The sequence below is a fragment of the Cyprinodon variegatus genome, unplaced genomic scaffold (genome assembly GCF_000732505.1).
Source record: "Cyprinodon variegatus isolate N-32 unplaced genomic scaffold, C_variegatus-1.0 Scaffold418, whole genome shotgun sequence".
Classification (NCBI taxonomy): Eukaryota; Metazoa; Chordata; class Actinopteri; order Cyprinodontiformes; family Cyprinodontidae; genus Cyprinodon; species Cyprinodon variegatus.
This window is the reverse complement of record NW_015150871.1, coordinates 54923-67530: the sequence shown is the minus strand read 5'-3', so window position 1 is coordinate 67530 and position 12608 is coordinate 54923. Positions and strand designations below refer to the sequence as shown.

The window sequence follows — 12608 nt, the reverse complement described above, 5'->3', positions numbered from 1 at the left end:
GTTGTTCATCACAGTGCCAGAGAGAGTCCTGTAGGTTGGGAAGGAGAAACAACAGAGGTTTCGGAAAACAATCCGATCGGGCAACCGAGTGGAGGCGACAGCCACAGCAGCCCAGGGCCGAAGAAATGGGATGCTGAGGAAGAGGCTAAAGAGGAGCAGCCGAAGCCTGAAGACGATGGCTCCAATAGTGGGGTAGGTTATGAAGTTGGTTTAGTGATTCTCTCTATAGTTGTTTTCTGTCAAGTCTGTTTGGTTTTTGGTACAAAACATTATTTTTTCACAACCCTGCAGGTGGAAGATGTGACCATTTCCTGTTGTCTCTGTGGCCAAGACTTTAATTCCCGTCGGAGTATCAGGCGTCACTGCCGCAAAATGCACCAGACTAAACTCGAGGAGCTGCGAAAGTTCACTGAGACACGCACAGTTCCTACAAGCCTGCTCTCCATGGTAAAAGGTAAGAATATACACTGTAAAATCCAACTGAGGATATGGGTTGTTTTTTTTAAACAGAGAGCAACATTTTATCTTACCTTTTATTTTTAGAAGAAATATGTGCCATTTATTGTTCCAGAAAGTAAATTAGCTGTTTAATAGATATACATTTCCTGCTGTTAAAGGCCGACCAAGGACTCTGAGCACACCGACTGGAAAATCCTGCCCAGTGTGCCTGAAAAGCTTTGCCACCAAGGCCAACGTTCGGAGGCACTTTGACGAGGTGCACCGGGGTCTACGGAGGGACAACATCACACCTAGCATCGCCTCGAGGCCAGGCCAGCCCTTCTCACTGGAAGTCACTCCTCCTAGGAAGAGCAACAATTCCTCCCCGACACGTGGCCACAGCTCCAAGCCCACCCAAGTGAACTCTAAAAGCACCACCTCAAATCAAACCCAAGGAAAACCTCAGAGTCAGACCCAGGCCGCCTCGCAGGTGAACTCGGCCTCATGTCGATGCACCCAATGCAAGAGGAACTACAGCTCACAGGTCAGTTTAACCAATACCTGAGTCAAAAGACTGGGTTTCTCTGCCTATCAATTGGATCTTTGTTATGAAAGTGTTGACAGTTCCTTTCAATATTAATGGAATCTATTTTTTTCTTATTTTGCAACCTCAATACACATATTTTATTGGAAAAAAAGCAATATAATTACATTAAGTAGGATATTTAATCCATTGTTTTCAGAATTTGTAACAAACTAAAAAGTCTTGTATCTGTTTCTTATTCTTTGATGCAACATGTCTCGTCTCAATGAGACTGGATGAAACACAACTGTTTAAATCAGTTTTCAACTCTTTAATTCAGTTTATGTCTGATAGTTCAGCAATTGAATAAATTGATAGACTGTTTGATTAAAACCATCCCTTTTTATTTGTTCTGCTGAAAGTCAACCCCACTCTCAAGTCTTTTGTTGCCCCAAGCACATATTTTTCCAGCTTCTCTGTTGAGGTGCATCGCCGCAGCATCATGCTTCCTCAGCCGTGGATCAGTTTGGGATGGGGTGTTCTAAATTAGCTCTTTGCATTTTTTGAAAAATAGATTTTGATATAAAGATACATTTTGATATAATTTCCTTTCTACTTCATACTGATGTGTTTATCTGTGTGGTTATGAGATGTGACATTGCATGAAATGCATCAATTATTAAAAGTCAAAGCGGTATGAATATTAATGTTCTTTCTAAAGAGATTTTCTGATTGTTGGTTCTTTTTGTTTTTCCAGCTTATGTTGAAGAGACACATGCGCATAGTTCACAAGATCTACAGTGTCAAAGGGAAGTCTACTGGTACTCCTGCATCGTCTGTTTCTGCTGCAACCACTCCTAACAGCAGCACTAACACAAATGTCAGCAACAATGTTAAAGTGAAGCAGGAAGCAGTGGAGCCCTCTGATGAAGACGATGACGTCGACAGCAGCCCTGCTCCATCTCCTGCTGACAACAACGGGACAGCTAAAGGCGTTCAACAAACTTCTCTAAAATTAAAGGACGAGGAAGCCCCTTCCAGCCCCAAGATACCCCCATCTCTGTCTTCACCCTCGTCCCGCGGGGGCAATGTGTGCAGCACAAACATGGCTGCTAAAATAAACAAACTCTCGGTGGGCTTTGACTTTAAGCAGCTCTTTTGTAAACTGTGCAAACGACAGTTCAGCTCGCGTCAGAATTTAACAAAGCACATCGAACTGCACACAGACGGCAATGACATCTTTATTAAGTTCTACCGCTGCCCTCTATGTCGCTACGAGTCACGCCGCAAACGTGACGTCCTGCGTCACGTGACTGTTGTCCACAAGAAGTCATCTGCGTACCTGGCGAAGATCATGCCCAAACTGGAGAGCAGAGCCGTGAAGCGGCTGGCGGAGGCGGTCCTGAACAGCACAAACAAGAGGACAGGCAGCGGGAAAGAGGAGATGAACGGACGTCACGGTTCGTCATCATCATCGTCGTCCTCATCCTCCTCTCCATCACCTCCAATCACCCGGAAACAAGAAGCTTCCACAGCTGTATCAACTGCCACCTCTGCCTCCACCTCCGCCCCGCCTCCCATCCCCGTCACCAGGAAGCAGCAGGAGCTTTTATCCTCGGTATTCACTCCTTCCCCACCCGTTACTCGCAAGCAGGACAGACAACAGACGGTCCAGCAGCCCCGCCCCCTCAGCCCCCCTCTGACCCGGCGCAGTGAGAAACACTCACACTCACGTAATACCTCAACCCCATCCAGCAACCAAGCCCCACACACCCGACGACACGACGTCCAGTCAGAGAGCAGCTTTGTCACGTCCTCCACTGAAGTCAGAGTGACAAAGAATTTCTCTCTTCATGCTTGCGACCAGTGTGGGCGGGCCTTTGCTAAGAAGGTAGGGATTTTAATGAATGAGAAACTTTTTAAAAGAGGAAATGACAGAAATTTACATGGATAAGATCTTTGCTATTAAGTTTTTGTAAAAAAAATATGGTGATTAAATGTAATGCAACTGTTTCATTACTGCAGAAAAGGGACAAGACAAAAAAATTTGAATATGTTCAGGGTAGCATCTGACATCATTCTGTCTTTCTAATTCAATTAGGGCAGCAGAAAAGTTACTACAATAGGGGAGGCGTGCCTGGCGTCATTGTTCTCTGCTCTAAAAAGGCTTAACAAGTTACAGGTTTTGCTGCATCCAATCAAGACATTTGTTGACCATTTAAGGACTTAGAAAGGAGTTTTGAGAGTTGGAGGCAAGTTTTGCATTAGCCAGAAAGCCCAGCAAGTGCCAAGACTATCTCTGCTGGGTTCCACCAGGGCAAAGCTTGCTCTGGATTGGCAGCAGTTAGATGGGATACACAGTGGGATACTTGTAGCACGAACGGGGGCATCAGAGATGGCAGTTTATCCTAAATAAAACATTAAGATAGAGAACTGCTCTGCAGGAAATCCTGAGATTTAATAAGAGGATTGAGGTAAAGTAATACCTCCAATTTGTTGGTGTTTTTTTTTTTTTTTTTTTTTTTAGTGTGTGTTTTTTTTTTTTCTTTTTTTTTTTGTTTTTTTTTTTTTTTTTTTTTTTCGTCAGTGTGTGCTCTATCACAGTGCGCCTTAAACTCCCCCCCTAAATAATGAAAGGGATCAGAAAACCTACAGGGGCCAATTTGCCCAACAAACTAGAAGCAACACTGTAATGAGCAATACATTTTTCAGCATGACGGAGCATCGAGGCAGAAGGCAACAGTGATAATAAAGAAGATCAGGGATTAAAATGCTAAACGTTTCTGGACATGATCTGGAAACTGATCCATTTTTAACCCCATTAGCAACTCAACTCAGCCCTTTTGGCGAGCGGAAGAACAAAGATTTCTGAGAAACTTCTAGTAAAACTTCCCATCTATAAGGATCGGGGGTCCAATTTATAGAGCTTATGTATGCAGAAAACAGAGCCCTAAACTTTTGTATGTAGACTTCCACACAAGCGATTTTTATAAACTGTTTTGGTTTTATAATGTGCGGCCCCGTACGCCAACTCTGACCCCTCAGACTCCCTTTGGAGACACAGATGGTGACATCGGGGAGCTGAGGACAGATTGTATCATGATTCATCTCACAATGAATTTCCCTTTTTGAGAAACTTAAACTGTAGAATGTCTTCATAGAATCTGAAAACCTCAAAACTATGCTTGGACTGCTGAGCTAACCTTTCACACAAGTAAAAAAAGTTCATAAGGCAGCTGAAATCCTCGCCTGACCTTCCCCTCTCTGTTGATCCCAGGGGAGTGGCATCTCAATCGAATCAACTGAATGTTTACGGATTACTGTAAACATTCAATTATCATTTAAATACACCTGCCTAGTTACACTCTATCGATAATGACTATGCTAAAGACTTTTTATAGTGGTAAATAATGAGGGTATTACACTCGTTGGTGTCAGGCTCACAACAACACGACCCAGTTTTCGAGGCGGAGAGATATTTAAGTTTAACAAAATGTTAACTTAAGATGGAACTGCAGAGAACAGCATCACGTTTAAAGGAGAAATCAGTTTTTTTTTTTTACATGTGGCCCTTGATTTTACGTTATTACATCATGTTCTACTCACCCATATGAGTTTTGTGTCATTTGGAGCTGTTCTGAAGATATTCCGTTAGGCTATATCCAGGTAACGTCTTCCTATGAGCAAACGACTTGAAGGCACAAAGTAAACAGTTCCTATATTATTCTTTATGACAGCCAGCATTCATAACATGTAGGCGAATCACTGTCCCCCAGACATCCGCGGTTATATTTTTTATAGTTATATCTTTTAAAAACAAAGCGGCGCGTGTATGCCGTCATCCGCGCCCTGGGCGGGAGTTTTTTATTTTTTTTTCAAAGTTGTTTTAAAAAAAAACAACAACTTTATTTAACCAATTTATATTACACCGCTCTACCCCTTCTATTCATTCGGCTAGCTAATCTGAGTCGTTCAATTCCATTTCTAAAGTGAGATCATCTGTGGTAGTAGCACTAGACATCTTCCAGGCATGTAAGTAAAACTAGCAGCAGTTCAGCGGACAGGAAGAATGAACGGTAGCCGGCGCACACAGATGACGTCATACACACGCCGCTTTGTTTTTTAAAAAATAGAAATATAAAAAAATCTTCTGTGACACTTCAAGAAGCACACTGCGTTCATCGTTGTGATAAAATATTTGGATCACATGTCCAGACACGAAGAATTCACATCCTTCTAATGACTTGTATGCCTTCATTGCCTCTGCTGTATAAAGTCCCGGTGTGTTAATGAGATAATTATCCCCATATTGAAAAAGCGGCCAATTTTGAGGACTAATAATACATTTTATTTCAAATGTGCCTTTCTGGACACTCAAGGTCACCGTACAAAAGATAAAAACACAATGACAGAAACAAAGTCAAAACACAGAATAAAACCATTAAAAAAATACAAAGGCTGGGACAGGGAAATTCATATTAAAGAGAATGGGCGATTTTAAACAGATGAGTTTTGAGTTGTGATTTGAAATGGAGAAGCAAGTCCGTGTTTCTGAGTAAGGGTGGTAGAGAGTTCCAGGGGCTGTCAATCATCAGATCGTCAGCCATTTCAAAACGGTCTGGAGGATTTATGCTAAATACAGTTACCTTTGCTGTGTACCTTTTGTATTCTTCTGCAGAAAGATGATCTTAATTAGTAATACTGACATCCCCTGGTTTCATATTGTTAACAGAAATGTTGCAGCGTGACTGTGTTCGGCTAGTAAAACAAATTTTTTTGCCCTCCAGTGTTGTGCACATTCGCAAAACTTCCGGAAGTAAACAATTACATTCAACATGTCTATATTCACTCCGGCTTCCTCCCACAGTCCAAAAACATGACTGTTAGGTTAATTGTCTTCTCTAAATCCTCCTTAGGTGTGAGTGTGCACGTAATGGTTGTTTGTCCTGTTTTGTCTCTGTGTTGCCCTGTAATGGACTGGCGACCTGTCCATGGTGGACCCCGCCTCTAGTCCGTAGATAGCTGAAGATAGGCACCAGCACCCTTCGTGTAAAAAAATGGATGGATGGATGTCTATATGCACGCTTTTAGTATAAATCCTAGACAGTTTAATAAATGAGACCGCTACCCCTAAACCTCTGAATTAGAGACTTTCGGTGGTAACTGGTTAAAATGTCAAGAAATTATGGAAAATAAGCTGATCTTGAACTGTTCCGTGTCTCACAGTATCAGAATGAATACTTTGTTAATCAATTTTTTCCTCATTTTTAAATCTAGTTGTACTTGGAGTCGCACAAGCGGAGCCATCGAAACGCATCAGTGGGAGCAGCCAGCAGGAGGAAAGGCGTCAGCACCCGCTCCAAATCTCTGGTTTGGTGAAACACAGTGTAAGAATACAGTGCTTACCTTTCTGAAGATTCTTCTTCTTTATGTCCATTTCTCTGGATTAGTTGTGGTTTCTCCCCCCTGCCGCACTGATCAGGTGCAGTCAGAATCCACCAAGTCAGGCTGAAATGTTGTATACCTCAGCAAAGTCTGCCTGTTAGGAGGTTGCTTACCAGAAGTTTTATGCTTTTGTGTTTGTAAAACTAGGGGTTGTTTCTGTCCAAGCAGATGATCAATTCCTTAGGTAGAGTTAGAGAAACCACTACTCAGCACTCTGAACAGCTGTTTCCTTCTATATTTTAACCTGTGTATTCATATCTGCTTGCTCAAAATATTTTTGTTCTGGTTTTGAATTTTTGAAAACAAGGTTATATTTTTTTCTTATGTTTTCAGATTATAATTTAAGGTTAGTTTCTTTTTTTAGACTTTATGGAAAACAGCAGTTGAATGTAGTGCATATGTCTAAAGTATTAATTCTGATACCCCCTAAAAAATGTGTGCAACCAGTTTCCTTCAAAATAATAACAATTTAAAAAAAGATTTACCTGTGTGTGATTTAAGTATTGTATGATTGCAGCAGTTCTGTGAATTCTCAGAGGAGTTAGAACCAATCAGATAAGGTTTTAGAGAGGTTTAAATGAGAGTTAAGTTTAGGGCTGGACGACGTAGAAAATAAGCATATCGAACTAAAAATGCATATTGATCTGTATCGATAATTATCTTAAAGATTTAGACACTTACTTCTCAGGTTCCATTCTCTGTTGTGAATTGAGAGGCTGAGGTAGGGCTCAGATGTGTGACTTAACCAGAGGTCCGATGTTGTGGCGAAGTAAGACACAGATTGCATCCTTCTGCACTGATTCCACTGCACTCTTTATACAAATTACCGAGTGCTGAGTGAGAGAAAAACTTGCAGCCCAGAACTTCGTATCACGGATCAAGAGTGGCGAGCAGCGTTCTGAAGCCAGGTTTTCAATTGCAGACAATGTCAGCATATTCATCACTATGAAGCATGTTACTGCATGAGTAAGGTACCACTTGGACAATTTTTTTTATATTTATCACAAAGATGGAAGCCCTGTTTACCCTGCTTTGTGTTGGAAGAAGTTCCTGAAGATTCCCCCCATAACGTGGAACCACGCTGGGGCTGGCACAGCTCGTTCTCCATCGGGTGTGAACGGCTTAGATGATAAAACAAGTTGGTTTTGTTAGCAGTCGTTTTTACCAGTTCCCTGCAAATTTTACAAATAACTGTGGTTTGGTTTCTGTCTGGCTTGCTATAACCGAAATATTGCCAAGCTGGCGAACTACTAAAACCCTTTTTTGGTACAATTTCATCCGCTTCTCCTGCTGCGACATCAGCATGTGTTCCGTGTTGTGGTTTGAGAGCGGGCGCTTTGTGACCTCGTGCCTGGGTCAGTGGTTGCCATTGGTTGGTGGGAAGTGATGACTTTAGGAACAACCTACATGATAAAACTTTTATAGACTTTCTGCGATCAATCGATATATATTGTTATTGAATTATCGTCCAGCCCAGTTTAGGTTATACTAACAGTATTGACATTTCACCTTCCAGGGGCAGGGCTGGTTTAGACCAATGGATATTAATTCTTAAAGTTCATGTCAAAGTTTAAAGTTAGCTAGAAATCTGACAAGACTAGACATTTCTGTTCAAACGTTCTAGATCTTATCTGACTAACCTTGGCCTATCCAACAATAATTTGCAAATCTTTCAGACTTTCTAGAGCCTCAAAGACTTGCAGCTGTAAATATGATGGAGGAGCTTAGTAAAAATATAAGCCTGGCTTCAGATTCATTTTTTACTGTTTATTATTTTCATATATATATGTGTGGGTCAATAACAAAGAAATACTATTAAAATACTTTAAAGGTTGTGCTTAATATGTGACACAATATGAAAAGGTTTAAGGGGTAAAACTTCCTAAAAATCTGTTCAGTTTGCACAGATATTTCTCTTATTTCCTTCTCTCTTTTTTGTTTTTCAGACTTACAAATTGCCACAAATGAAGGACAGAGAGCCACAAACCATTAAACAGCAAAACTCTAAACTGGAACAAATGAGACCACTTGAAGAAAAACAAGGAAGACTCGGAAACATGAAGGAAGAAACTAAACAGCCTTACAGAAAAGCATAGTCATATAAGAACCAAAAACCATGATGTAAACTAACATAAATGTGTAGTTGATTAAGAAACCAGACAGCCTGGTGCTATCTACACAAAACCCCATCTGCTGTACATACACCTACCTGTATTTACTCATGTAAATATAGAGCTATATGCAGACCATGGATATTTACTGCTTTGCTTATATTATCCTGCATTTAAGCAGCGGATGAAGGTAGTCTGTGCAAAGGAACAAGCAGGAATAAGAGTTTAGAAACTGGCAATGTTGGCCAAGTCGGATCACATCCGAATTATAGTTTATGAAATTGATTTTGTGAAAAGAAACGTGGATTTTCCTTATCTGAGCTGTTCTTTTGAACTTATTTAAAGTTAGGAAGGTTTTGGCGGAGAGTTATTTTTCCAAAGATCTAACTACAGTTCTCTGCTGCTTTTTAAAAGTGAATCTACCTGCGATTAATTCGTCTAGGATTTGATTTTGCTTGGAGTCAAAGATTGCGGCTCAATCTTTGTTCAATTTCCTCTAAAACAACAACAACAAAAAAACCCCACCATCAACCCATTTCTTTTTTTTTTTTTCATTCTGAAACCTTTTTTGTGATTGATTTGACTCTTAAAACCTGTCCATAGGATGAGTTTACAATTTCCTCCAATGGATAGGAACCTTAAATAGTACATGATAGACACAGTTACAGTGAGTAGAAGATTTACAATTCAATACGTAACAGGTCACAGTTGTACTACTGTTACTCTTTAACTTAATAACTGGAAGAATTTACTTTCTGACTACCTTCATCTGTATGTTACATCCTTTCATAGCCCTATAATCCCACACTGTTGTGTTACTTTCCATCCTCAGTGCCTAAATGCTGCTCTGGGTGAGCTATTGAAAGGACCATGTCTCCTGACTGAAAGATTTAAAGACATTTCTACACTGGAGCATATTTACATTAACTGTTTGATCTTAGTTTTTAAATCCCTAACAATGTAATTCATTTATTTTTAATAGTTTGTGCATCATTTACTAAGAATAACATGCTTAATCGGTAGCGGCTCCTGAAGGTAGTCTTTGAAACACTGGGAGGCGTTTGGAGGGAATGAAGAAGACCAAGAGGAGAGCTGGGGAGGAAACGAGGAAGACCAAATGTAGTTATGTCTTAATGTTCGAACTGTAAGCCATGAAAAAGAACAAAAAGTAGAGAATAAGAAAGATCAAGCTTTATTTTTATAACAAAGGCTTCTGTAGCAATCATACTGTCTATCAACTTAAGCTGTTTGGATGGTATAAATAATACCATAACAGATCCCAGTTCCTCAGTTATTAGTTTGGTTTTTATTTAACTGTTTTATTTTTTTGGTCCGTTAAAATCCTAGAGGGTTTTAGTTCACATAAGTTCTTTACCATGAGGTCTCATACATCATATGTGTTCATATGTTATTAAGCCTCCCCGCCCCCAGAATTAGAAACGTTTTTCACATGTGACCAGAATGTTAAAAGCCACTGTTTAATAAATAAAAACATACTATTTCAAGCCTCTGAGTTGATGCCTTTGAATTTCATTTCTTTCCTGTGTGAGTCATGTTTGCTTAAAGTTTTTCCAGAAGCTAAATAAGATTTCTGGAACCTTGCAGCTAATTAGGGCCCCCTGCTGGCCTGGAGGTTGCAAGATAAATTGAGTTTTTAAAATGGGTTTTCAAATTCTTCTGCAATTTAGTAAATCAAGATATGTCAAAAAGGTTATTTTATGTTAAGAATTTAATCCAAAATATCCTTTTCTTATCACAGAAATTTATTATACACATTTAAATTTTTTAAGTGTTCAATTTAGTGAATTTTGATGGTTATAGCTTGCAGCTAATGATATCCCGTTATAGAGCTTCTCAGAATATGACACAAGACCAATAAAAAAGATTTTTATTAAAATGCTAAATATAAAATAAATTGGATGATTATATTATAAGACTCATCTGTTAAAAAAGGGTTATGAAGTTATGGTTATTATAGTTGAATAGTGATGTCTATATAGGAATGTTTATACCTGTGTTGTGCTTTAATAGTCAATGGGCCGACAGTAACTAGAGGTGAACCCATCTATAAAGTATAACCATTGGCCAGCTATTTGGCAGTGTTATAAATCAGGAGAATATTTGATAAATTATTTATAAAAGAGGAAAGTATAAATTGCACAAAACAGATTCCCCCCAACACTGACATAATCTGTTTGTTTGTTTAAATTGTTGTAATTCTGTGTTAATTTGGTCAAATTAGGCCCCGTATCACTGCTGCAGGCTGTTGGCGGACATGTCGACTCAAAGTGGTCCCAGGAACTAAAGCTTCCTGCTGCTTTGGCAAACTAGTTGAATTTTCCTTTGAACTAAATCTAAAAATTAAGAGTAATATTCATTATGACAGGAACTTCATCTAAAGCAGTAGTTCCTAAAAAAATTGGGTCTAACCCAGAAATCCTCAAGGGAGATTTAATGACTGCTAATTAATTATACTGGCATAATCAGTTACTCAATTAAATGGGAGTTACTGACACACAGCATATATATGTTTGTTTTTATACTAATAAAACAAACCTATAATGTAACCTTTTAAATGCATATAAAAATATAGGAATACTTTATTTTGAATTTTTTTTTAATATTTCTACATTGCATTCTAAAACCTTTTAAATGCACCCAGTTTAAATAAGATAAATGTAATATCCCATTATGAAGGCAACTTTGTCTTAATTCGGTCCTCGGTTTTAAAAACACCCAAAAAAGAGTTAAGATTTATACGTTATTAAAAAAACACCTTTACAAACTAATATATTCTTGTTTCATTGCAGCAGTAGGTTCCAAACACATTACTAATTCAATACCAACATGCTTGATTTAATTTTCCATAAAATGTAGTCGCTGACATTTGATATCCCCCTTTAAATTAAATTTCACTGTGGATATTGTGTACCATAAATGTCATTAAACCGTACCCTAACTCTAAAAACCACTGCTAGAAACAAATTTACAGCTGCAGCTGAGAGCTGTTACTTCTCTCTATGTATTTTTCAGAGTAAATAAAAATGTTCTCTCCTGCTATTTGTTCAAATGACCAAGCCTTCCTGCAGTTTACTGCTGCTCTTTTGAATTTTGCCTAAGTTCGATTCCCTTTGATGATGATCGCAAAGTGTGCATGGGTCAGATGGAAATGTGGCTCTCCAGCAAATGTCCTGGCACATTTTTGTTTCTTGGCTTTTAATCAGCAAATGCATATAGATTTACACAGGTAGATCTCAAACAATGAAGAAACAGAACCCAAATTAAAATCCAATGTAAACACAAATATAAATTACAGCAGGATGTAGCACTAAAGAAAACAAACATGTTATTACGCCAGGTTTGTGTTCTACTGTGGTCTCACTTGTATAACTTGAATGGAAACCAATTTATCTTAGATTAGCCATATATCTCTTTAGATAGAATATATAAACATAGGATGTCCAGAGCAGTAACATTGTCAGATTATCCTCATTAGACACATATATTTGCAACTCACCAATCTTAGGGACGCACACTCTGACAGACACCAAACAAACTGCCTCCTAACATGAACACAGCTTTGTTATACTGCTCTACTATAAAACTGCTCTACAGGCTCTCCGTCAGAACAGGTGTAGCTATTGAAGATGGGTTCTACATGAATTCCAGCACAGTTTTATGATGTTTCTCAAAGATCAAGCAATAGTTTAAACAAACGCAATTTAAAATGGGTAAAAGACAATGGGGAAATTAACTCTGCATTTGAACCATCCTTTTGGGGAGCAGTGGGCCGCCATTGTGTGGCACCCAGTGTGGGGTTACGGGTCTTGCTCTGTGCACAAGCGCACTGCTCTAACCACTAAGCCAACACTCCCAAAGCGACGAACACTGCTATATAGCCTATGTTAAAAAACATCAAAACAGTTTTTAGCTGTTAAAGTAAATTGTAACCTTAAAAAATATATTTTTTTAGTTTGATATGGGCAATTGTAAAATAAATGTTCACAGATGCGTCACATTAAAGCAGAATATCATACAATATATTGATTCCTTGTGTGCGATCACTGTGTATTCAAAATCTTGTTCCTCCC

At 39.0% G+C, this 12608-nt stretch overlaps 1 protein-coding gene across 3 annotated transcripts in view; it reads left to right on the top strand.

The window, feature by feature from the left end:
• znf800 (zinc finger protein 800) overlaps positions 1-9028 on the top strand; it is a 36418-nt gene extending 27390 nt beyond the window's left edge. For all 3 annotated transcript variants that reach the window (XM_015388285.1, XM_015388284.1, XM_015388286.1), the window contains exons 7-12: positions 15-192; positions 292-454; positions 618-982; positions 1719-2852; positions 6239-6348; positions 8353-9028. In XM_015388285.1, coding sequence (XP_015243771.1) covers positions 15-192; positions 292-454; positions 618-982; positions 1719-2852; positions 6239-6340 — 1942 coding nt within the window. In that variant the 3' untranslated portion in view covers positions 6341-6348; positions 8353-9028. The remainder of the gene's footprint in view (positions 1-14; positions 193-291; positions 455-617; positions 983-1718; positions 2853-6238; positions 6349-8352) is intronic.
• Positions 9029-12608: the final 3580 nt, after the last annotated feature.